Below are 27,445 nucleotides of genomic sequence, written 5' to 3'. Positions count from 1 at the left end.
TAAAGAGCACAGCAGCGTATTAGCATGTGGTATTTTTAGTCTAATAGCAAAGACAAGACAAATATACTGGCTCAGAAAAGTTCAATACTCCTGGTTGAGAAAAGCATCCCAAATACAGTTCTGGTAATATTAAAATGCATGCCTGAATCAGGATGAGGACGGACAGAAAAGCAGAGAGACATGGGCAATGCCAACCTGGTTATTTACAAGGCGTAACAGCAAGTCAAATCTGTGCTCTGTGCCATGGTGACTTCCATTTCAACTGTACAACTAGACTGCTTTTAAACCTACTTAATTCTGGTTTAACCCTCAGCCAGTATTTGTAGTCTTAACCACCGATCGTTTTTCAGTTATTTTCCTAGTCCCAAAGTACATTCATCATTTTTTTAATGTAAAAAAAAAGAAAATTAGACTTCAATAAATGAAGCCAACTTAGATTTAGTAGCTGTAAACAGCCTCTGTAGTAAAAATTAACCTTCACTCGTAACTCATGAGAGATCAGGTTAGGAGCAAGGTGAGAACCTGAGCAAGTGTTTTTGTGGCCTTTGTTCAAAAACTATTCTCAGGAAGCACTGTTTATTCCCACTGAAGTAAATAATTTCATAGCTTACCTAATTTATTCTTGTTTCATTAATCCCAAACAAACGAAAGAATCACAGAATCTGTCCTGAAGTCTAAGGCGGCAATACACCACCTTAAACAGTGCTCACATTTGAATTTAAGCGAGTTGTTCTGTATTAATTATGAGGCGTTTTATTTTGCAAGCCCACCAGTCATCCTCATGTTTCCACAGTTCTTATTGTCAATGCTCCCCACATCCACAGTGCTCTTCTCATCTGTTCTGTCATTTCATATATAATAGACAGACCCATTTTTCACCTTCCCAGGAATACAGTATGATACAAACCTATGAAGTATGTGGCCAATATCATCTAGCCTATTAAATGTCAGAATCATATATCTCAAACTATATGTCAAGATGTGGTAGTCTAGCAGCAATAAACTCATTTTATTCCTCACAGGGAATGCACACTGGATATAAGAATCCATGCGGGTTTCATTCTGTATGGGTTTGATTGTGACCTACTGTTGATGGCTAACATGCTCAGTAGAAGTTGGCCAGATAAGAGATCACATTAAAACTTAACAAAGTATTCCTGTTTTAGTCAGCTAGTTTGTACCAGTTTGGTCCTTTGCAAGGTGATCCAGTGCTTGCTCCAGTGTGAGACTTGCCCAGCTTATTTTTACATCTTCTTCTTATTTCACCCTCACATGCCACGCCGGACATTCTGCTTTGCAGAAAATCGTAGGCAGTGGAACTGAATGCAAATCGAACAGAAGCGGCAGCTTTCCAGAAGCGAAACAGCTACATGAGTTTATTGGAAACAGAACACCAACAAGCAGACGTCGTGAGAGCGCCAGGAAAGCGCCAGCAGAACAAAGCCGGCGCTCTTGACTGGCGTGGCAGGAGCGCGGCCCGTGCCAGCCAAGAGGCTTCGCTCAGCGCCGCGCCGTGCGCTGCGGCTGGGAGGGCAGCGCGCGTTCCAGCCCGTGTCCGTCTGCCCCAACCACATGCTGCGCTGCACGGCTCCAGCACCTCCAGGGCACTCGGAGAGAGGTCACACAGACAGACATTTGCCTGCAACAGACGGATGGACATGCCAGCCAAAAGCCAGCTCAGAGAACTGAAAACCCTGCAGCGGAAGGAAACCCCCAAATCAAGACATCCTCTGCAGGCTGTGGAGCAGGAGGCTGGGCACTGGCCAAAGGGACACTCCTCTGCTGTCTGTGTGGGCAGCTGTGGCGTCCCTGGCATCAGGGACACACTTCAGCTGGCCACCTGCTTTATCCACTGCCTGGCCATACCCATCCTCACCAGCCAGCTCCCACTGTCAGCCTCCCAAAACTGTCTTCATGCAAACACCCCTCTTGCAACCTCCAGAGAGCCAAAGGCAAACCTTCTGCTGTCCCTCCTTCCTCGTACCCCATCTCAGCTCCATTCTGCTGAGATCCAGCTGTAATACACAGCCGCAGTTCAGTCAGACATGAAAGTATAGCAAAACATAAATCACAACAGATTTATTAGGATGAAGAGCTCAGAAGCGACACAAAGATTGCAACAGCAATTTCTCTGTTACTCACAATGTATTTTATCTGTGTATCTCACTAGAGCTGCATGGATTGCTGTTCCTTATTTATTTGCTTATTTACTCCTACATACCCATGGGGTGAGGAGCACAAGCCAATTTAAAGAAAAGAGGGTCTGGAAGAGTAACAACAGTAACTGAACCTTCCCAAAACAAAGGCTGCATCTCCTCTGCATTGGGCTGATTTGACAAGCCAGCTGAATTTATCAGGATTTCTGGCCGAAAGCCAGTACTGAAATAAAAGGATGTTAATGGGATCTTTTTTTTTTCTCTTGCAAGAAATAACAGGAAGTGGGGGGGGGGGGGAAGTAACATTGTTTCTATTTACTTTTAAGGTCTTTTTACACAGCTCACTACAGTAGCCAGGCCCCTCCAAACATACAGAAATAGAAGGGGAAAAAAAATAATCAAAGAAACAAGACAAAAATCTCAACCTTGTACTAGCGACAATTTTGCTAATTTAGCGACATGTCTGTACAATTTTTGAGCTATTCAGCTCTTATCATAACTGCCATTAAATTGTAAAGATAAAAAGAATAAATGCTTTGACAATTTTCAATTATTAGATAGATAACTACTGTAAACACAAAAGAACCCATGCAGAGACCTGTCTTGTATTACTGACACTCATTAGCTGTAATAGTTACAGGAGTCATTATTTATGCAGTTCAATAAGTGCGTATAAATCTTAACAAAGATGTATTGACTGAAAACATCTATACTATGCATAGAGGTGGGTTTGCTTGATCCCCAAGAAATTTTAGGTTGAAAGGGTGACAGGAAGACACGTTTCCAACTCTCCCACCCTCCCTTGCTTTTATTTTTTGGTTAAAAGTGAGTAGCATAGAAACTGGACACATGGGACATCGGTCACATGGGACATCCACAGCAATCACATTTCTCTAGCTCTAACGTTTCTCTCCAAGAGGGACGCCTTCCTGCCTTTCTCTCAATAGCTGTAGCAAAAAATAACCAAGGCTTTTAAAGTTTAATAAATAACATATCGTGTGATGAATACGGGCTTTGTCTGCTTTGCTTTATCAGCCTTCTACCTGAATAGCAGTCTGAAGAACATGTAAAGAAGCGAGGCTGCCTTGGCAGCTTACTTATCATTTCAGAAAATGACTTGTCTGTTGGGATGATAGTTCGGTTTGGGCTTTGGGGACCGCACAATCTCTTTGAGCCCAAGGAAAGAGCAGCTACACAGAGCAAGTAAATAATTTTAATTTTGTACAAGTTGAAAAGCATTTTTTCGTCGACTTCAGTGAGATGACAGTGGCATGATGGCTGATTTTCATTTCAATCAGAGCAGCATATGATTACCACCTAATTAGAATGTAGAAATAGAAAGGAGATCATTTTTTAACCTACCCAAGAGAACCGTGCGGGGGGAAGGGAGGAGATTATGTTAATCAAATGATACTGGCATATAACAGCTACCAAAATAGCCACCTGAATTTTATTGGCACCCTTATTGTCCTTGAGAATCTGTCAGTGGCTTCAATCGAAACCTGTACTTTCAGAGCTTTATTTCTGAGTAATAAATATACTCTAAAATAAATACATGCCACTGGAGGCCCAAACTTGTCATAAAAGATATCACCTTAGGCATAAATACATATATTTTTTTCAAAATTACACATAGTTTTGTTGACAATTGTAAAACTGTAAGCGTGGAAACTACCCAAGCAAAAACAAAAGTAATACTATCTTAGGGGGGGTTGTTTGCATTAGTTAATTTTTCTTTTTTTTTTTTTTTTAATTTGCTTTCATTAATTAAATCTTGTCAGTCAGTTATTCCCCTACTTTTTTGAATAATGTAGAAACTTAGTTGATCTGCCTAGGGGAATATAACTGAAGTTACATTAAAGGAAACTGCATCAGACAACATCTTCCAAGACACACTGTCTCCCATCTGCATCCTTCTGTAGAGATAAAGACAAGACCTCATCTCAAGATGCCACTTTGTTTAATTGTCTCTGAAGAATGATGAGCCAAAATTATGTTGCTGAGACCACCAAAGGGAAGGGAAAAGAGAAATTTAAAAAAAATAATAATAATTTAAACAATCTTTCAGGCAAGCAGTTTGCAGATATACCGAAATTGGGTTGCCTTGATGTTTTCATGGGCTCAGGAGGTAAAATCAACTTTTTCTTAGTTGTTCAACCTGTCTTTTGAAGCATGAGAAATGTTCCTAATCTGGCCTATTACACCTGCTACACAATACAACGCTGCCTCACATAGGTACTGTCAAATGAACATGGTACCCAAATGGATACCAGGGGGTGCCATGCTTAGCTGCAGAGAGCTGCACATGACACAAAGTTGTGATCGTGTTGCTACACCCCAAAATAAAGCTCTAGTGTTCTTAAAAGCTCACGAAGGCACACCTACACTACGCTGCCCCGTGCAACAGAGAACAGCGGCGAAACCCTTTGCTCTGTCCTCCCAGGCAGCAGCTGCCCAGCAGAACATGGACCTCTCCAAACCAGCACCAGTACCCACCACCACTTTAGGTGCTCAGGACAGCCTTGCCTGGCACACGGATACCCCTCTGGAGGCCACTGGATCTCCTGAGGGTCCCGTGCCATGTCTTCCAGCCCACACAGTGGTCCTGTCCTCCCTTGGCTATCTAAGACCCCCTTAAGGAAGCTGCTGCCTTCACTGCCCTTCTCTGGTCTTTCCTGACCAGGAGGAGACACCTGCTTACAGTTTCACAGTATGTTTGGGATTGGAAGGGACCTCAAAAGATCATCTAGTCCAATCCCCCTGCTGGAGCAGGAACGCCTGGGTGAGGTCACACAGGAACATGTCCAGGTGGGTTTTGAATGTCTCCAGAGAAGGAGACTCCACAACCCCCCTGGGCAGCCTGTTCCAGTGTCTGTCACCCTCACTGAGAAGAAGTTTCTTCTCAAATTTAAGTGGAACCTCTTGTGTTCCAGCTTGATCCCATTACCCCTTGTCCTATCATTGTTTGCCACCGAGAAGAGCCTGGCTCCATCCTCGTGGCACTCACCCTTTATATACTTATAAACATTAATAAGATCACCCCTCAGTCTCCTCCAAACTAAAGAGACCCAGCTCCCTCAGCCTTTCTTCATAAGGGAGGTGCTCCACTCCCTTCATCATCTTTGTTGCCCTTTGTTACCACAGCATCAGGGTGAGGAGCTCTATGAGGAATGTGGGAAACCAGCACAATCCCTGAAGCTTTGCTTTCTCATCAGGGATCTTCCCTTCCTCAAATTCCTATGCCCCCTCCCCATCCTTAGAAACTCAATTGCGCCAGCAGCTTTCTATCAGCAGGATAAAAGTCCCCTGGTCACACCCCCAGTCCCCATGCAGGGAGCATCTCCTCAGCTCAGCAAGACCGGCCCAACCCCTGCGCGCCACCAAGGCCCATGTACAGGAATCAGTGCACAGGAAAGGTAATTTCACTTCAACTACCTCAACAGCGGAAAACACCACCGTAATTTGGATGAAGCAACATACAAAATGAAGCACAGGTGCAGGTTGCTCGTGTTGTGCCCAACTTGACAAACCAGGTGTTTCCTCCTGAAACTTTTTGTCGTGAGGAGTATAACAAGTGGGATCCTGCCCCTCTCCACTGAAAACAGAGTTCCACTGATTTCAGCTGTGCCAGGATTTTGCTCATCCTGTTTTGCTGGAAACACACAGATTTTTTTGTTGGCAGTGAGATGATGCATAACTGGCTCGCTGAAACACAGGGACCTAAATCTCATGTACTTCAGGCAACATAAGGAAAAGTCTCTCTTCAGTAGTAATTCTAATGAAAAGGAATCAGGAATGTGCTGATTTATTTTCCAACTATGTGCTTTTAATTTCCATCAGTTATTTCAATGGAACGTATACTGCAATCTCGCTTTCCTGGTTGTTCTACTGGGGTGCGTAATAAATGTTGTGAGATATTGTGCAAGAGCAAGAACAATACTTTGAACTAAATGTGCTGTTAAATTAAAGTCTTTTCTTGAGCAGTGAAAAAGTCCTGAGGCTTTTCATGTCAGTGACATAAGGTAAGGCATACGTGGAGCATTTTTTATTTTTCAGCATTTTGAGAAACATAGCATAGTATTGAAGCAAAGCAAATAATTTCTAACATTGCAAATGTTCGAAGATAAACCACCACAAAAAAACCAAACATAACCCTCTCCCTACCATTCTCAAAAATGGGGGGGGGGGTCCATTATTTAAAGATTGCACAATTCTTTTGTGACACCATTGATCGCACAATTCTTTTGTGATACCATTATGGGAAATCAGGTGGCAATATCTCAGACCTTGCCAAATTATCCCAGAAAGAAACATTGTGAACTGTTCAAAGAGCTTAATGTGCATTTTTAAATGAATCCTCGTGTATAATTTCCTAAAGGATGGAATCCAATTCTATTTTGTGCTCTGAAGAATTCTATTAAACCTCTAGAGCACATTGTGAAATGTGAAAATGCAGTTTGCTAAAGAGATAGCCTAGGTGGTCTGCAGTAAATTAACCCAGTAATGCTGACTGTGGCCATTCCTGTGAGTTTGCTCCAAGGGATTTCTACGCTTACATTATAACACCATTTACCAGCTTCAAAACTAGATTTGCCCTCTGGCTGCAAGTCAGCAGACCTTGGTGTAAAACATGGCCAGAAATTAGTTTGGCTAAGAGTTCCATTTCAAGACCAGAACAGTGTTGCGTGTTACATACAGCTAAGCCCAAACCATTACTTACAATACTGTTGTTTTCCCTAGTGGACTTTAGGTAGTCAAGTTTTAGGTTGCCAGACCATGATGGCTGCTGCCCTGCCAGGCTGGTGTTCCATGTTCAGTAAATTACAATAGATCTCTCTCCCTGTGTTGCTTTGTAACAATTAACCTCGGGAAGGAGCTAACTCCATTTGCATGGTAATGAGACATTCATCTGAGTGACATCGGAGTTAAGCATGCTAATAAGTTTTTATGCAAACACCTGAGGGGTCAAACACAACAATGGACTTGGACAAGAAAACCTTTTATTAAATGCAAATCACTTCTCCTGTAAATACTATGGCAGAGAACTTTGTAGAACACTAACACAGCTTGCAAGAACGGAGTTGTTTAGGTTATATTTTCAGGCCCTCAGGCTAAGGAATATAGCCACTGATTTATTTACTTTAAATTAATATCAGTATGGATAAAATCTTCATTATAGCATCAAAGGAGAGAAGTACTACAGCAAGGTAGAGAGGAGAAAACAACAATATCGCCTTATCTTTCACAAATTTGTCACAGTTTCCTGGGATGCAGGAAGGCAGATAAGGCATTGCTGCTGCAGAGCACAACAAAAGCTTACCAAATTGTCAGGTTTCCATCCTACCTTCCACCTTACCATCCTACCTTACCTTTTGCCAAGTGTATTTTTAAGTAGGCAAACATCCTAGCAAGCAGGCTATCACTTTGATCTCGACCTTGTACTAAAACTTATTGAATTCAATCAATCAATTCACATCCTACACTCAAAGAGTTTGAGAACTTCCTTAGGACAACCAGTATCAAGCATTACCTAGGGGACAACTGGCTGCCAAGCATCTTTGGGACTAAAGGAGCAGAACCGGACAGGATTTCTCAAAGCCGAGTCGGATCGCACGAGAAGGGATCACAGAATCACAGAATGTCAGGGATTGGAAGGGACCTCGAAAGCTCATCCAGTCCAATCCCCCTGCTGGAGCAGGAACACCCAGATGAGGTTACACAGGAAGGTGTCCAGGTGGGTTTGAATGTCTGCAGAGAAGGAGACTCCACAACCCCCCTGGGCAGCCTGTTCCAGTGTCTGTCACCCTCACTGAGAAGAAGTTTCTTCTCAAATTTAAGTAGAACCTTTTGTCTTCCAGTTTGTACCCATTACCCCTTGTCCTATCATTGGTTGTCACCAGGAAGAGCCTGGCTCCATCCTCCTGACACTCACCCTTTAGATATCTGTAAACATTAAGGAGGTCACCCCTCAGTCTCTTCTCCAAACTAAAGAGCCCCAGCTCCCTCAGCCTTTCCTCACACGGGAGATGCTCCGCTTCCTTCATCATCTTCGATGCCCTGCGCTGGACCCTCTCCAGCAGTTCCCTGTCCTTCTGGAACTGAGGGGCCCAGAACTCGACACAATATCCAGATGTGGTCTCACCAGGGCAGAGTAGAGAGGAAGGAGAACCCCTCTCAACCTACTGACCACCCCCCTTCTCATACACCCCAGGATGCCATTGGCCTTCCTGGCCACAAGGGCACAGTGCTGGCTCATGGTCATGGATGGAGGGAAGGAGCTGACTTTGATTCATTGAACTCTGTCACAACCAAAGTGCAGGAGGCCTCTCGATCAGCAGGGGCTGCTCGCAGGACACACCAACTCCTTTTGACAGCACAGCGGGTCTGGTGAGCAATAACAGGAACCAAACAAGGGAAAATAAGGAAAATGGCAAACCTCATGGCAAATCATTAAAAGCTTTGCTCCCAGTCTAGAACATGCAAATTCAAATATCCAGTGGGTGTCCTGGGAGTCGCTCTGTCTTTATGACAGAATTTTATAGAAACGACTATGCTACACAGCGATCTGAAGTAAGAGTGGATTATATTGTTGAGACACACAAAGTCTCTTTCATTTCCGTTGCTGTACGATGAGCTACTTCTGGAAAAGTTCGGGTGATGTATAATATTACTACTCACAGCCCAGAATTTAATCCAAAGGAGTATGTGTGCACGATATAAAATGGATCAGATAGACACCTGGCACAGAACTACATTAATTCATTTAAACCAGATGAGCTGTGCTCATCTTGCCATATGCACTAAACAGCACAATCCATGCTTCTCAAAGACCCCTTTCACTGCATAAATTACTGCTCCCTTCATTAGAATTAAGTATTTTTATTTTGCTTCTGACCTATTTATGACATATAAAACATACTAGTATGCCACAGTCTAAAATTCAAGCCAGCAGATTGCAGAAAAACCTTATGAAGAAGGAAAGCTTTGTAGAGGAAAATACAAAGCTATGGATAACTAAATCTATAGTCCTCTACTGCCTTCAAAAATTAACAAAAGCTCTTGGGGATTAGCTCCGAATTGTCATTCTCGCTAATATGCAATAATTGCATCAAATGCATCACACGTGCATCTTCAAGTGCATCAAACAGCATGACACCTCAGCTTGGTGAGTTTGGGATTCAGGCTGTTAGGAAACATTTAATGTAACAACTATTAGCTATACTAGTCCACATTCAAAAAACAGCTGTGATGTAACCTCAGTAGGATAATTTTTTACAATTGTTTTGTAGTCAGGGCAGCCAGGTCTCTTTTCACTGTCCAAACATTGTAAACCACAGCTACTTATTTAAAAACAATCCAGATTCAATTGGAGTTTGTCAGGATCAAGACAGGAGGTTGAGAGCTGGGCGGTCAAGAATTAGAAGGGAATACATTACAGAGAGTGAGAAAGGAGGAATCAGGCACAATTCAGTGTTTATAGTTTACGTTAATTTGTGTGAACCATAAAGACAGAGACATTTTGCAAACTCAGGTCAAAATATAGAAAAAATTATTGAAATGCAAATAATAGCCAAGAACATGTATGATAAACACTGTCACTTCAACCACCATCTGCTGCGCACCTCAAGTCTTCTTCCAAAACAGACTCAGAGCTTTGCAAGGACAGGGGCAGGAACTCACCTGAAGTCTATGGAGGGAACCAGAAATACATGGAAGCAATGCGCTAATTAAAAGTAAGAAAGAGGCAAAGGTGACACACAGGGTGTGTGAGAAATTCCAGGCCAGAAGCACAAAAAGGAGATAAAGGCAAGACTCAAAGTGTATATTCAAAGCAATAGCTGTCTTCTAGCTGAGAAGCAATAGCTGAACTATAGAGCAAAATACTTCAGAAAATAGTTTTCATTGAGAAAACTTCTACACTTTTGATGGGGAGTCTACCAAATGAAGTCAGGACTCTTGTAATACCACTAAGAGAAAAGTAATGAGCAGGTGTATATCCAGTACATACTCAGCTTTTGAGGTAGAACAGCTTAACTTCTGAAGCTAAACATTTTTTTAGTCCATGTTTAAATGATGTGGTAAAAATGCAACTAACAGAAATTATAAGATGTCAAAGCAGCGCAAACACAGAGGTTCCAGCCTTCCATTCAAAGGTTAAAATTACATACTAACAGACCGGGCTCCCCAAAATATAAGCCCGGAGCTTGGCTGACGACTCTTAGGCACCCGTACTGCTAATGAAGATTGTCCATCCAAGACCTCTGCTCCATTGCTTGGATCCCTAAGTCACGGGAAGCTACCAAGAGCTCAGCGCCACAAAGAACCAGCGTCCAAACACATACACGCTCCTTAGTCCACCTTTCAGAAATCAGGTTTGAAAACCTCAATTTACCAGTCAAATCTCGACATAGTGTTTCCTTCCAATTCAAAGTCGGTAAAAACCAAAACAAAGCACGTAAAACCCTCACGTATCACATCCTCTTGACAAAAAAAGGCCCCCTGAATATATTGCTGGAGGAAAAATACTACTAATTATGTCCCTGTATCCAGTACTTCTCCACTAGATCCTCTGTTAAATATTTTCAGACAAAAATACTGAACAACTCTAGCTGTCTGAAATGCTGGCTGTCATTATGAGGAAACAGGCATATCTCCAGTTTAAGACCATCATGACTATTTTATTTGTTCTGTCACTTCTCTGTTGCATTTCACCAATTCAACACTAGGAACTATCAGCCTCAGACCAGAGAAAGACAAACACTAAAAAGGGGAGATATGGAGATCATTCTGTTGAAAGCATTTTTTTTTGTCTTGTTAAAATAATCACCATCGTGTTGTCACTGAAAGACCACCAGTCCTGCTAAAAATACACAGTTGTGTCACATATTTAGTGAGCATTACAGGGAAAACCAATACTCAACTATAAGCAAACAAACAAAATAGAAAGAAAAAAGAAAATACTACCATACTGCTCTTTACAGTAAAGTGACCCCTGGACACCACTGACCTTTGGTGGCTCTTTCCACTGACAACTGCAATATACATTTCCTTTCCAAGCATCTCCTCCTTATTACACAAAAACTCTGACGCTCAGAAAGAGCTTAGGAAGAGAATAGTCTTTTGCTTTGCCAGGAAAGATTACAATGCACAGGAAACGCACAGTATGGTTTCAAACAAAGGTATTTCCCTTCAACTCCAGCATCGCTTTTAAATATAACAATCTTTCCCCGGCTATATTGTCCCGACCTGATTTCCTTTGTCTTAGACTAAATAATAAATAGTAAAAGACTTCAAGGCTCGAGCCTATGTTTACTCTTTTCAGCATTTTGGAATCAAAGACCATTTGGGAAATTTATATTTTATTCCATACCTCATTGTAATTCTTGCTTAACCATTCCTTAGCAGTGTTAAGGGCAATGACAGCAGCAGGCTCATTTGGAAAACCTAAAGACAGAAGGAACGAGAGATAAGTAAAAGGCACACATTTTTATACACATATAACAAAAATCTGGATTGTTTTTTTAATATTTTTGGACTATTTGGGGATTACATTTGGCCAACTCACTTCTTCACAGATTTATATAACATAAAGGTTTTAGGTGACATCAATTACTTTTTTTCCCCAAGGTAAACAAATTGTAAATAGGGTCTGTCATGTTTTATTGTTTTTTTTGTTTGTTTGTTTTGTTTTAAACTCTAGGAAAACTCCACAGCTCAAGAAAAGTAGAAACAATAGAGAGCTATACATGTGTCATACTAGGAAGGCAACAATATAACACAATATATCACAGTAACAAATACTAGGCTTACATTTCATGGCATGCAAGAAAGAAATCAGACATTTTTCAAGCCCTAAGGGCTTTCCTAAGGCTTTCTTTCTTTAATCCATCTGTCAGCAAAACTATACAACACTATGACCCTAATGCCACAGGCCGTATAAGGATAGAAATGTTTGAGTTAGAAATCGCTTAATTTATGACCTAAAATATAATTAGCAACTTTGGAAGTTAAGGAATTCATGAAGCATAAGCGTATGAATTTAAGGTCTGATACTGCATGATATACTAGCAACTGTAACTCCCCCCAGCACTAAACAATATCAAAAATCTTTTCAGGGACACAGGCTTTTTGCTTTGATGGTCTCTATCTATCAAATCTAAAGATGCTTTCATTACTTAGGCAGCCTTAATTTAATTTTCCTTTAAATTCCTAACTTGAGGGCAGCAAATCATTTTTGTGAGGATTTAAAAATAAAAACCCATAAGCTGTATGAATAGCGCTCATTCGGTTAGATTAATAGAACAGTCTTTGAAGAGGTGGAGCTGCAGGCACAGTGTACAATCAAGCAACGGGGCTAGACAGAAACCGTCATGAAATTCGGCATACAGCTGTGTACATATAGCATTTTTTACATCATGCATCACCCCTCGCACCATAAACTGAAACGCAGACACTGCAAATGTTAGTGGATGTGTCCAGCTTTTTGACCTGGCACGTTAACCTCCAAACTCGTACCTTCTTTAACCCTTTGTGAGAACTTGTGCTCTGCTAGATTAGAGAAAAAACACAAAAAGGAACAAAATCCCTCCACCCTGAGCCACATCCCTAAAACATCACTCCCTGGAACTGGACTCTGCAAAGGTTTTGTCCAGCAGCACGTGTCCTGTTTCAAAGTGATAGATGACAACCATCTAGCAAGAGTAGCACGTAAAATAGCCAATGTCTGAGTAATACTGACATTTAGCATGTGCTTCCTTTCCATATATTTCACCATAAAGAATGTTTTTAAATGATCTTTTTTTTCCAGGTCTGAGATGGAAAATTAGCTAAAAGCCTACAAGTGTTACTGGGGATACTTCCACTGCCACTGGGTAAATACATTCTTATGACATTTAATAACGCTGCTGATCTTATCAAAGCATATGTCTTATGACACAAACTAATGAACACTAACGAAGCTCAAAGTAGGGACTTTCAACAGCCTCATTTTCATCATAGAAAATAACATATATTTGAGGGGGCCGTCTGCTTAAATTAGTAATATCCTATCTAGCAAACCAAGACTTTGTAACATAGAAATTCTGTATCCTGAGTGTGGTAGATCTGCCCGGACATAATATGAACTCCATGCAGAGGGAGAAATGCGTATTTCAAACAACTGATACACCATTGTTTATGTACTGAATGGTTTATTTTCAGAACAATTCTCCCTCCAGCAAGATTCACTTTTCAGGCTTGTTTTTCGCTTCCTTGCAGCAGGGTGTTTACCCAAAACTGTGATAAAGCACTGGCAATTTTATAGAATCTTTCCATAAATTCAGCATTATTTAGAAAACTGCTGCCATACTAATCAATCTTAAATAGAAGCTTAACTGGTGTTCAGTTACTCATAAGTAACAACAATGTAAAGGAAATAGCTCAGCAACCAAAATAAAAAGCCTTAAATTCTGTGTATTATTTCAGAAAATGTCTTGAAAAAAAAAAATCTAATTAGTATTTTACACACATTTCTGGTAATTTTAATGAAAGGATTACCCTATTAGCTTTATGCAGAAGCAGGACAGAATTTAGCCTCCTGTTCTGTACCCTGCACCAGTACAAAGGGCCCTGTGTCTTCGATTCTTGAACAGAAAAACATGTTGTTTTATAGGACTGGGTTGAAGGGAGATAAAGCGAGATGGGATATTTTAAACACATTTTTGCGTGGTTTTTATCTCTAAGCCACGTTTTGTCGGCCATCCCATTTCTGGTCAGCTCCCGTATACGCACCCATCCCCCTTCCACACTTTCTTTTTGGCGACAAAGCAATCTCAGCGAGCACGTGGGAATCAAATTACTTGAGAGAAATGAGCTCGAGGAGGCTCACAGTTAACCGGCTGCTGGAGCAGCAGCTCAGGCAATTCTGGCTAAAGGCTCAATTTCACAAAAGATAAAACGGGTAAAGTAATAAGAGTGACACTGGCCCACGTTACTGCAGTGAGTGCTCCTCCAGAATACTGAAAAGGACAAGGGCACAGAAAGGCGAACAAGCATTAGCCGTACGGTAGAGGCAAGCGGTGCCTCTGAAGGACTCCACTAGGTTTATTGGGCTGGAGAAAAAAGGAGGGTTGGCAGGCTGTACGTCATGGATGGGTGAAGTGTCTAACTACCCACACAGACCTCTAACTCGGGCTGGGCTTCCTCCACCCTTCAGTGGCAAAGCTGACATTTTGGCACGGCAAACCTCACTACACCAGAGAAACGGCGGGTTCCTGAAGAGCTCCCCCGCAGCCTGTGCGTTCTGCAGCGCCCGCTGACCACGTCTCACCATCCATCACCAGGATCTACACACGGCTCTTCAAGTACAGCAAATACTAGAAGCGAGCAGACACCGTCTCTCATGCCCCACTCACTTCAGGAGCCTTCCTTTACAGTATGGTTTTATTGATTACAGCACAGTGGGTGCAGGCCTGATAAGTCAATAGGAAGGAGGGTGTGCAGAATGACCTGCACGGTTTAAAAAACATGAAGGATCAAAGAGAGGTCCCATGTGCATGCATGGCCAGGCTGAGCTTTGCTCTGTTCATTCAACACTAACAACTCCGCGAAGTCTGTCAGTATGGACCATCTCCACGTGCCTGTCCCAGCTGTATTGCAGCTGTGCCTCCAGAAACACTTGTTACTCCAAAATGTGCTTGGAAACTGTTAGGAAAGGTTTCACATCTTTGCCCAGTTGCCTCACAGCTAAAATGTCACTCTAGACAGGACAGCTGCCTTTGCATACACCTTGGAATAGCGACTGCCAGCTTTAACGCTGACTTGGGTACCAGCACCAATCAAGCTACAGCTGAACTTAGAAACTTTGTGTTACTAACAGATGTATCTACTACTGTGCTCACTCACTAAGATGAGTATTACTCCATACTCCCCACTACAAAAATCTCACCTTACTACCACCACATAAAATATACCTCATCTGAACTCTGCTGCTTTTGGTGTGTCCTTGCACAGATATTACCCACCGTGACGGTCTACGAAAGCTTCAAACTAAAGAGCTTCTGCACCTCTTCCCAGGATTTACCACCTTATTCCTGGGAATTACAACTCTGACCGGAGAAATGGCTGCTGAAACCAGCTGTGTGCTCTATAAGTTCTCACAGTCATCATGGTCATCCTTTTCCAGACGAAGCATGATAAGGTCTGGCAGAATTATTTTAAAATATTTGATATTAAATAAATGTGCTGTTTTGGAGGAGGAGAGTGCGGAGGAGACTTGAGAAAGAATAGCAACTATAGAGATGTCTCTTGAAGTTGCCCTTATATGTTGTATTTATTCCCTGGAAAGCAACTGGTGAGAACATAAGGCTCCCCTGATTCCTCAACATACAGAAAATCTGCGATCAATTCCCCATTGTTAGAAACTCCAGTGTAAATGCTCAGCCTTTGGTGCTTGGGGGATTTAGCAGAGAAACATTCACACTATTGTGTCTGTTACTGTGTGCCTAATTTGACTGTGTGGTATCTGAAAAGGATATACTAAAAGTTTTTCGATGAATAACAGTGCAACAAGGATGTTGTGAGACAAAAATAATAGAAATCTATTTAAAGGACTCCCAAACTGTATGGAGATGCTGCTGGTAGCTTTAACCGTCTCTTTTACTGTGCTCAATCCAAAGCTGCACCTTATTAAAATGTCAAACTTACAATCAGGTAATGCCACCTCTCCAAGAAAAGCCCATTAACAAAACCTAAGTACTAAATAATCAACCTTTAATATGACATAGCTGAAGATGATGATAACAGATTGTATCGGTTAAGCTGTAATACTAAAAAGCAGATGTCAATCCAGAAAATCACTCCGTAGCTGCAGGGTAAGTGTTATAATTTGTCAGCTTAACTGAGATGCCTAATGTTTTTCGTAAATCAACTCATCCCGGTAAAAAAAGTCTGCATTTTTTTTTTGTTAGCACAGCCTAAATGCTAGGCAGGTTTTTATTCATTTAAAATATGCTCTCTTCTCGATGGTTTCTGAAAGACTCATCACAATCTTAATATTCTTATTTGCCAGCTTTAATGGTTTCATTTTGAAGCAAATCATGAAAATAACCAAACGCACATCAACACAAATACTCATTATGTGTTTCTCATACTTTCTCAGAAAAATATCCACACTGGCATGATTGTGCATATATCAAGATGCAACAGTTTCCAGACTGTTCCCATGTTCTAAAAATCAAACCCAAGTCCCATTGTTTAATCAACATGACTGTCAAAATGTAATAATTTGCATTTATTTAGCTTTTCTAATTGTCAATGACGCTTAATAATATATAAAGAAAGCTCAACAGTCACATTTTAAGCTGTAGAAGGGTACCAAAGGCCCTTCCTGCAGTCAGTATGACAGGTTATTTCCATCATGCATCAAGTTTGCTATGTGGGAATCATGAGCACCAGATGGTGTGGGAAATAAAGACGTTTCTCAGGTTTGTTTAAAAAAAAAAAGAGAAAAGCGCTAAGCCTTTATTCCATCTATGTTCTGCAACCCAATATTATTATTGGTGCCACACAATGCTTTCTGAATCGCATCAGACATGTGAATAACTGCACTTCATTATGGTCATGTAGGTCAAGACTGGCTATTGACAGCACACTAATCACAACACTTCAGCCTCATCACTTTATGACAATAAAAGAAAACCAATGAGATGCACAGCCCTGCGTGCCTTAGTTGGGGTTACTCGATACATTCACTTGTCCTTCAGTTGTGAAACTGTAATCTTGCAACTGATCCCATATAATCATCTTGTCAGAGAAATATTTTAGTAGTCAAAATGAATTCCCTCATGCTACGTTGATTCCCACTATCATGGTAAATCTGGTCTGTTCAGAAGCACAGAGGGCAGCATCCTACCAACAAGCTTAGGTTGCTGCTGGTTTTGAGCTTTTTTTTGTCTCCCCCTGCCTTTTCTTAAGTACCCATGGTCCCATGGTGACTGGGTAAACAAGCTGAGTTGCTAGCTTGATGATTTCTGTGGACACTCGCAACTTGGAAAGAAAGTGCCCTCCTTTGGATCGGCTGCATTGAACAGTCATGAATCTTCTGCTAAATAACCTACCCTGCCTTATTGAACTCAGTCAGCCAGAGAAAGCCTTATTTGCTGTCCGCTCGAGGAGTAACTCTCAGTAAGACAGTGAAATTAAGTACTGTGAAAAGCCAGTAACCTTTCTGTTACCCCAGTCACGCCAAGTAACAAAGCTTTACCTGTTTACTGGATCCCTTATAGACTATGCTAATTAATTACTGTGCATATAAAACATCAACAGAAAACAAGAAATTTTCAAAATGCAGAAACAAAACCATCGTTCTGAAGGAATGATTATATGTCTCTCAATTCCTCTCAAGCAAGGAACGTGCTTTTTCATTTTCCTTGAGTGAAGAAATTCACCTGCAACAGGAAAATACATAGAGTTCCCAAAGAATGATTGCCAATTGCGTTCAATTGCTGAGATGATAAAGAGGCAGCTGGCAGAAGATGGTCAATAAAGAAACCCAAAATGAGCATCTAGCAACTAAGGAAAGAAACACAACGTCTCTCTGCTATGATGCAGTGATACAAAGCAGGGACAGTATTGAAATGATGGACAGCCCATCTTCATTCACAGAAATGAAGGTTCCAGTATAAGTTGGGGAATGACCTATTAGAGAGCAGTGTAGGGGAAAGGGACCTGGGGGTCCTGGTGGACAGCAGGATGACCATGAGCCAGCACTGGGCCCTTGTGGCCAGGAAGGCCAATGGCATCCTGGGGTGTATTAGAAGGGGGTGGTCAGTAGGTCAGAGAGGTTCTCCTTCCCCTCTACTCTGCCCTGGTGAGACCACATCTGGAATATTGTGTCCAGTTCTGGGCCCCTCAGTTCCAGAAGGACAGGGAACTGCTGGAGAGAGTCCAGCGCAGGGCAACAAAGACGATGAAGGGAGTGGAGCATCTCCCGTGTGAGGAAAGGCTGAGGGAGCTGGGGCTCTGGAGCTTGGAGAAGAGGAGACTGAGGGGCGACCTCCTTAATGTTTACAGATATATAAAGGGTGAGTGTCACAAGGATGGAGCCAGGCTCTTCTAGGTGACAACCAATGATAGGACAAGGGGTAACGGGTTCAAACTGGAACACAAAAGGTGCCACTTAAATTTGAGAAGAAACTTCTTCTCAGTGAGGGTGACAGACACTGGAACAGGCTGCCCAGGGGGGTTGTGGAGTCTCCTTCTCTGGAGACATTCAAACCCACCTGGACACCTTCCTGTGTAACCTCATCTGGGTGTTCCTGCTCCAGCAGGGGGATTGGACTGGATGAGCTTTTGAGGTCCCTTCCAACCCCTGACATTCTGTGATTCTGTGGAATGTAACGGCGTAAAAGAAGTCAGTTACAAGGAGGTGGCTAAGATACAAGAAAATCCACACGAATGCTGTTTCCCGGAAACACACGGTGTCATGCCATGCTTCACTTCACAATCTACTACACTGATATCATCAGGAAAATGCCTGCCACATAATTGTCTTAAAAGTGTCAGCTGAATATAGGGATATAATACAATTATTTAGGTGATATGGTAAGAGGCTTGCGCTAACAAGGTGTTCGGATTCCCTTAAAGAAAAACTAGATTTTGAGTTTATCAAGCTGTTTGATATTTGTTAGTATTGAGATAAAAGGGGAAGGAAAAATAAAAAAGGGGGGAACAAAAGAAAAATAAGAGGAAAAAAACAAAACAAAACAAAAACAAGAAAAAAAAGTTCAACAGAAAATGCATTTATACTTGGGCTGCTGAAGAGGAATCGAGCTTCCCTACGAGTACCTTACTGCAAGAGGTATTATACCAGGATTCTGCCTATTTGCAAGAATTTCTGTGTTCTGCAGCAGTCAGTAGATTTGTATTGGAAGTCAAGACTTTGGTTTCATTCTTTTTCCAGCATTTACAGGGAGTGTGCTTGCAGGGGGACCACATCATGGATAAATGGGTTCTCTAACAGTCTTGTAAAAAAAAAATATAGCTAGCAATGCTCAGAGACTCTCTGGGAAGCAACTGCTTCAGAGCTGTGCTGTTTACTGTGCTACGTGATGGAGATTTTTTGTGTGTCATGGTATTTCTAATGCCCACGTGGAACATTGAGGCTTCAAGCTGAGCATAATAGGGGAAACAGCAGAAAGAGACCACCGCAAGACTGAAAAGGAAAAGATCTCACTACTCTGGCAGTTAACGTTCTCATATGGTAAGTGAACATATACACAATGCAAATGCAAATGAAAGATACACCAGTAGTTTTGCAATTATAAAATCTACCTATGAGAGTGGATATGCAATGTTTGCATAAATTGCACAGCTGTTTAGACACATGTATGCAGCTGTTCGTGAGCTCAAGTACATCATTCTTCTTAAAACACGCTACACACCATATCCAGAACTGCTATTCTGTTGTACAGAGAAACGTTAATTGAAAAAGGTTTCAAAGCGTACATGAGCTCCTTAATGCAGAGTATTTCCTCTTCAACTTATCCCTATATAGCAAGCAAGTTGTTTCTTCAGGGTGGCAACATAATACAGCAAAAGTAATTTGAAACAAAGTGTAAAGCACTAGTCAGCTGTGAAATCTCCCATCATACACTGAATTGAACAGCAATGGGATATTGGCTTCATTGCAGTTACAATTCCAACAAGGTTAAACATTTATGCTACCCACTGATTTAAATAAAAACGCCTTGTTGTTCTCCACTGAAGCAATGTGTAGAGAATCAATCCTACTTTCCTGAAGTGCCATGCTAACGCTGCCAAAGAGAAAAAACAAACAACCCCCCTACCCCACCCATACTCTCTGAATTCCACCTAAAATGGGTAGTTTTTCTAAAAAAGTGTTCCTTTGCAGCGATGCTTACCCTTTACTGACGCTATCCCAGGCCCTCCTTGACGCGCAGTGCTGCTACGCACTGAGGGAAGCCTGAACATCCAGAGATGTGCTGTTCAGCAACAGGAATAAAATAACGCTCCTGGATCTCGCAGAGCCCGGTTCCCTTCGGAAATGCATCTTGCAATTGATTGCAAACTCTAATTGCAGGGTCGCCTGAACTTGAGACATTCTCAACGTGCCTCTCCTTGCTGGAGTCCCTGATGTCTCCTAATGCATCTGCCACTACAGTCTGGGCAGGGGGAGAAGTTGTTAGGAGAGGTTCATTCTTCTCCTTGCTGACAGGATCTTTGTGCAGACAGTGGGGGCCAGAAAAGAGCCCTGAAGTGCAGCAGGTTTTGGGGGGTGAGAAGGAGGAGAGTGAGGGAGCACAAGACCTCTTGCTGCAAGATGGGATGCAAGGTTTTGGGAGAAGGGCTAAATCTGGTCGGGACAATATCAGGGCTGTTGGCTTCGCTGGAGCTCTTGGTATTTCAGCTAGAACAGGCAGCATGTTGTGACAGAAGTTACAAAGAGAAGGACTTGGGAACACACACATGTATAAATATATATATATATATATAAGGGACATGAGGGAAGACAAGCTTCCAGAGGAAAATGAAGGGAGAAGACAGTATAGAAAGCCTGGGAAACTTCAGAGGAATAAAACACACGCAGGCAATGGACAGAAATACAAAGTCACATAAAGAAAACAGCCAGCATTGCCAGCCCAGCGCTGTGCTTTAATTCTCTTCCACCACATTCAATTGCTCTGACAGATGCAACCCAAAGACCTGGCTGGATTATCTAAAACCAACAGAGTACTTGGTGAAGGCCACACGCACGCACAAGAACAAACAAAACAATCTGACATTATTTCTACTGAAGCACAAGTCTTATCTCCTCTCTAAGGGAAATGTAAGATTTCCTAAGAGCACATAAAGAAAATCAGCTAAAAATACATGGTGAAACTCCTTGTGAAGAAAAATAAAGGGAAACAAAGATGTGCTTTTATCTTTTTCCCCCAAGAGACATGTATGAAATAAGTTATAGGGCAGGCTGGGTGATAAAGCAACATACTGTGCAAGGAATATTTCATCTACTTGGTTTATGCTTTTTAACAAATACATTATTGATTCTTGGTTTGTGTGTATTATTTACTGTGGATTTTATTTTTGTTTTCCATTCTTGCCTCAGGCAGTGATAAACCATGCTAAAGGGTCACACAGACCAGCAGCTATTGTATTCAGGAAATCTACAACAGCTCAAGATGGAAATATTTCCAGATAATCTGGAGTTCAAAAATGCCAGTACATTCTGGAGGAACTGGGAAGGGGGTGCACTTTATTTTTGAGGCTTAATGGCTTCAGTTCTTCACTCTACAGCAGGGCACTTCATACTACTTCAACACTCACTATGTGAACACTCCTAAAACAAGCGCTTGTGCAGGATGTTTGACATTAGATGCATTAATTTTTTAAGAGGAAGCATTTTTTCCTCCTTGCCCAGATGTTGCTTCATTTCTGTAGAAGTCATTTGCCTGACAAGATATGAGCTCTGCTGGAAAATGTATTCCCTTCTTTTTGCCCAGCAAGGGTCACAGTGTGCTTTATTTGATTTTATGCTACCGTATATCTAAGCAACCAGTCAATCTACTTTGGATACTTCATTTCAGGCTGTATTGCAGCAACATTGTGAACAAAAAGTATATGGAAGACACCAACAGCTCTCCTATGCTTCCTCCCAATGCTGCACTGAAAACTTTTTGCTTGTTCTGTTACATCACAGAAATACAGGCAAAAGGAGAAATATTATTAGAGTTAATGGGAAAAGTGGTTTAAAGCAAGGAACTTGAAATTTAAAACCCTGATTCAGCAAACCTGACTGGTTACAACTGTGCACCTCATCCTTCTGATGCTCTCAGCAAGTCCTCATGTTGAAGAGTATAGAACAAACAACTAATGGGTAAAATACAAAGAGATCACAATCTCTTGGAAAACCTTGAGTCTTCTGCCTTCTTTCTGTTTTTAAGGACTCATTCACCCACATGCTGATTATATATACACCTGTGTTAGCGCTCCCTTATTGCAACACTTCTCTTGACTGACAATCGGCCCCTTGCATCAGCTGCATTTTAAAGCCAACAACAGCCCTTGATCAACAGATCCAGATCTCGTCAGGTTCTCCAGTGTGTCAAAAGATTGCAGGTTTAATTGTCAAACAAGTATTTTTTAAAAATCTGATTTCTGCTAATATCACTAATTTACATTTCACCCACAATTATGCATTTACTCAGTCTTGCATACTTCAATCAAAAATGAAATTAAATAACTAGTTAATGGCACCTCCAATCCCACAAATTCAAATCCAATTTAGTCTTGACATGAACTTTAGGCCCTATTAACATTTGTTTTAAATAGTATTTTCAGTATATATTCTCAAAAGTTGTGTCTTTTTTTTACTTAAAAAAAAAAATCATTATACAAGCAAACATGTTCAGCTTTATTAGGTAATGGAAATTCCTAATGTTAACAAATGTCAACATTTCTGGTTAGACCAACATTGGTAAATAGGGCTTTAAAGTAAAATTATCTTATTTTGCAAGGGGCCAATCTTCAGGGGAAAAAAAAAAAAGGCAAACAAACATGGTTCCCATGTCATTTTGAGCAACATTCAAAGAGAAATGCCAATGCAAATTACAATTGCGTTAGTCAGAAGCAATGGCCATATTTGAAAAGCAGCAGCCTGTGCTATGGTTGGTTAGATCAAGCAGTGAAGGGGATATAGAAGAACACAACATTTCTTTTGTCAAACAACCCAGTACAAATAAGAAGCTGATCTGGACAATTTAAATGTAAATTTCTTCCCACCTGTCAGAAAACAGAGATTTAAAGACCTACACTTAAAAAAAAGAACAGGCATCTCAAGTCTAAGTGAAAATTTACCTCCCACCTCAATTTCCTTGTAAACATGGCCATGTGGCAGAAAAAGGGGTGGTTTATTGCAGCACTTTATTATATTTAGTTTGTGCATATGCTCAGCGTGAGATGACCCATGTTACATCTGGGGAAAAATCACGCATTTGGGATAGATCACCATGGCCAAGCACAACTAATCCCTCGGACACACGACGTCTCAGGTAGGTTAGCACAGGCATATGGGAAAGCACTTGAATTTATCGGATGGAGAGACCTCATTGATTATCAAGCAATGAAGCAAACTGGGGAAAATAAAAGGTCTTTAATTAGGGGAAACGTGAAAAGAAAGTAGGTCAGTTCAAAAGAGCTTTTTACATAATCAAAACTAAATGTAAGCGGTAGAGTCGATCTTGCCGAGCAGCTCCAGCTAATGTGATTTCCATTAATTTTATCAGATCAAAGGGTCCTCTCTATATACACCATTACATTCGAGATAGCTTGCATTAACACGACAGCTGCAAATTGTGAAAAATACCACGGCAATATTGACTCGGGCCAGGATTATTGCAGCAAATCATCTCGTCTTCCTCACATCTCCGAGGACAGAAACCAGGAAAAAAACCCAACACACACACCTGCATGGATGGGGGAACATTATCACTGTGTGGACCATCATCTAGAGAAGCCAGGGCAATTCAGGCAGATTTACGGAGGTTTTACCTCAGCTCTCCTCACAGGTCTTACCCCTCAAGGAAGGAAATGGGCTCTACACTTTAAAACTGAATAAAACACATTTCACCAACTCTCTTCTTTCCACTGACACGCTCACAGACAAGATGTGTCTAAATTAAAACAAAACTTCATTGTATTTCCCGGTCTATGGTTAAGTTTTTGCTCTTGTATTGTGTGTGGGGATGGATGCGCTGCCGTGTCCCGGGCTGCCCCACGTTGGCTCCAGCCGACACCGTTAAATATGTCATAAAATATTCTGCTTATCCTATTTCTCTTTCACCAGAACACGCCATTTGAAAGACTGCAAAATGAAGTCACAATAACATGCAGAAAAAAAGTATTAAAAAGAGGCACAGAATGGAAAATTAAGGCATGAGGGAACTTATGGCATTGAGACCAGTGTAAGAGTTTGTTAAAAAACAATCAAAGAAGTATTTTGGAGGTTTGGGGTTGCAATTCTAGTTATGCTTTTCTAGTTATATCTACAAAACTAATATGTATTTTTATATATATATGTATATATATATCTTTAAATAACTGCATCCAAAGCATATTAATATGATGTTACTGTCTTAAGCGCTGAAAATTATAGACATATAATTCAGAGTTGGATTGAAGCACATCATTACTTCTTAGTGTTTACTAAGTGGATATTTAGATTTGTTGTGAAGGAAAAGGAAGAGGAAGACAGTTTCATCATCAGTTCTGACATTTTAGGGGTAAAAAGGAGCCTTATAATTTAGAGATGCACAGACAATTATGTATTTAGTAGGCAGTGGGAAAAAAAAAAGGCAATAAATACAGAGTAAGTTAAATAGCAGAGATCATACATTAAAAGTTACAAAATTAAGACTATGCATGAAATTCAGGCAGAGCCATTTTGTTTAGTAAGTAGAAAACCAGTGAAATATGTTGACAGCAAGAGTCATAAAAACAAATAATAAAAATAAGTAGATTAAAAAAAATTGTGGAGGTAAGAGAAAACTTAAGACACCACAAATGATAAAATGTGGAGCCAAGGCTGAAATATATTCAGTGCAAATATCAAGGTGACCTCTTCCTAGCTGGAAGCTTTGATACTGTGAAACTTCAATAATTTGTGAAAATTGGTCTATTACGTAAACGTAATTCATTATCCAATCTAATTTTTTTAAAGTATAGAATTTCTTGAAATCATACGTAATTTAAACATAATATATGTTTATGAACTGCAGGCCTGTATTTTATTGGCATAAGTGCTGATGGAGAAACATTTCTATCTATTCCTTTTCAGAAATTGTTCAGCTTAGTTAAGGTCAGCAAAATGCCAAGTAATCAAGATGGGAAACTCTGAAGAAGGTCAACCACTAGGAAAAGAAACCTTAAAACATGAAACAAGCTAAGAAAGGATTTGTAAGTGTATTCTTTACCATCGAATGCACAAAATACCACAACTAGAACATCGCTGACTGCCCTTGGCGAGACTATTTTGAATACGTTGGCATTATTACAGAAATTCAACCATAGAGCACTTAAATATTTCCATGTCACTTGTGCACAATGTTGAGAGACATCAACTGAAAATACACATGGGGAGTTGATAAAAACTTGTGTAAGTTAACCAGCTAGAGATTCTTGTACATTCAGCTTGCCAGCTGTATATGCTCCAATTCTTGGTTGCCAAGTATAGTAAATACGATCGCTGCTTCTGATTACCTATATTCAATACAATGCTGACAATTCATTAATCAGGCCACACAATAGAGAGACTCGTATAAGGCTCTACAACTTGAAATCCTCATTAGGAACATCACAGCAGCATTGCCAATGTGCACCCTCGTTACCTGCATCATGGTTGGCAGCTTCTATTAGAAGGGACCTTTCAATCTCACATCTTCCTTTGCGAAGAGCCTACTATACATCAGCAAACTACTGCTTTACTGAAAACCGGTAAATTACAACTTATGAAGTCGACAGCAAAATAAAATAGAAGATTCCTCGGTCATTGACCAGCACGGTCAGCATGTAAAAGTAGCATCACTGTTTCCTTCCATATTATGTTCAACCCTATGGAAAATGCGGTAACTTTTCTTTCTCATTTGGGAACTAGGCTTTATTTTTCTAAAAGGGACAAAAACCATCTTCTCTTGAAGCAATGCCTGCTTAGCAACTGAATTGTTCTTTTCTCTCATTCCTAAAGCCAGAAAAAACCAAAACACACACCAAAATACCCAAACAACAACAAACCCCAAACAAACAAACAAGCACACCACCAAAAAAACCCCAAAAGACTACAACCAGCTAGCAAAACCAGCTCAAAATGTTGTTGGTCTTAGAGCAGTAATGTTCCTAATGGCACTTGGCTAAAGAAAATGTTTTGGACTCACAATCATCTGCTATATTTTGTTTACTAGCCACAACAAAAAGAATGGCTAAAAACCTATCAGCGGCATAATGCTTAGCACCTATTATGGACACGAGTGTAACTACTTCACAGTAATTAAAGACATAAGAAAATGATCCGTGTTCTGAAGCCATAAAACTGCATCAGTTGAAAAGCTATTATGATTGCACTCTCTACAGGTCACAGCCTACACCAGGCAATTTACACTGATCTGCATTCTGCATAAAACCGATACTCATTTTTCCCAACATTGGATAATGAACTGGTACATAAAGCTTGAACTACGCACCACACGCTGGACACGCTGGAACAGTCCATTTACTCTTAGCCTGAGGATGCAACTGGTTTTTTTTAAGATTAGGTTCTACATCTTCCTATTCTGTATTTTTCTCATCAGAATGCCCAACAGCTCACACTGTCATCTTCTCCTTTTTTAAATACGCTTCTGATCATAAAAACTGAGAAACAGGAAAATGGATGCAGAAAACAGGCTAGATGGGTGCCAGCTGGAACAATGTGCTGACATTTATCTTGGCGCTTATTTATCTCAGCGATGTCTGAAACAGGCCCTTCCCGGGCAGGATCAGCACAACGTTGTTCACATTGAACAGGACCTTCCTCAACAAGTGACCTCTAAGTGCTACTCAATTTGACTAAGCAAACCAAACTTTGTTTTTTTTGACAGAACAACTCTCAATGTGTGATGAAAGATGGTATTTTTCCATATGGGATACTTCCAGCTCCCTGAAAGTGGAGGTTTAATGTTCTTATTCCAGAGAAAAATGAAAACAGGAGGGGACAGAAAGTCTTCCCCTGCCACAGAATGACATACAGTAAATTATTACCCTATAAATAGTTTCCTATATTATTTCTTTTAAAGGGTTCTTTAAAACATCTCAGAGAGAAGGGAAAGGGAAAAAAAAAAGTGATACGCTGCATTGTCCAAAACTAAACTGGAAAATGACAGATATAGTTTATCATCTAGTAATATATAGGAAAGCAAGCACTACACTCTTTCATATACGAGTAATACACTGAAAGGAATAAAAAGAGAGACACACACAAATCGTTTAGAAATCAGACAATAATGTTCCTTCCAAGGGGCTAGACACTCTTTCAAGGAAAAGATAACAAAGTCTTCTCTGCCTAAATTGAACATTATAAGAAAGGTACGATACATTGCACCAGATCTCTCCTTTGCTGAAGTCAATGAAGTCAAAGCGAACAGGCTAATTACAAGAAACCAGATCTATTCCTCTAAATTCAATGGAATATTTCACAGCTAGTGCAAACCACTACAGCTTCTCTGAAACCAAGGTATATTGACTTACTCCAGCATGAATTTTAG

At 40.8% G+C, this 27,445-nt stretch overlaps 1 protein-coding gene across 4 annotated transcripts in view; it reads right to left on the bottom strand.

Moving 5' to 3' along the window:
• Positions 1–27,445, bottom strand: part of MACROD2 (mono-ADP ribosylhydrolase 2) — a gene marked incomplete at its 3' end in the record, with an annotated part of 876,609 nt that overhangs the window by 249,949 nt on the left and 599,215 nt on the right. For all 4 annotated transcript variants that reach the window (XR_014183592.1, XM_082048203.1, XM_082048204.1 and 1 more), the window contains exon 8: positions 11,527–11,600. Coding sequence is in view for 3 of the 4 variants with exons in the window: in XM_082048203.1 (XP_081904329.1) it covers positions 11,527–11,600 (74 nt within the window). The remainder of the gene's footprint in view (positions 1–11,526; positions 11,601–27,445) is intronic.

The sequence above is a fragment of the Streptopelia decaocto genome, assembly GCF_964273445.1.
Source record: "Streptopelia decaocto genome assembly, chromosome: 3".
NCBI lineage: Eukaryota > Metazoa > Chordata > Aves > Columbiformes > Columbidae > Streptopelia > Streptopelia decaocto.
The sequence above is the reverse complement of the archived record's forward strand: the minus strand, read 5'-3'. Positions and strand labels throughout refer to the sequence as shown.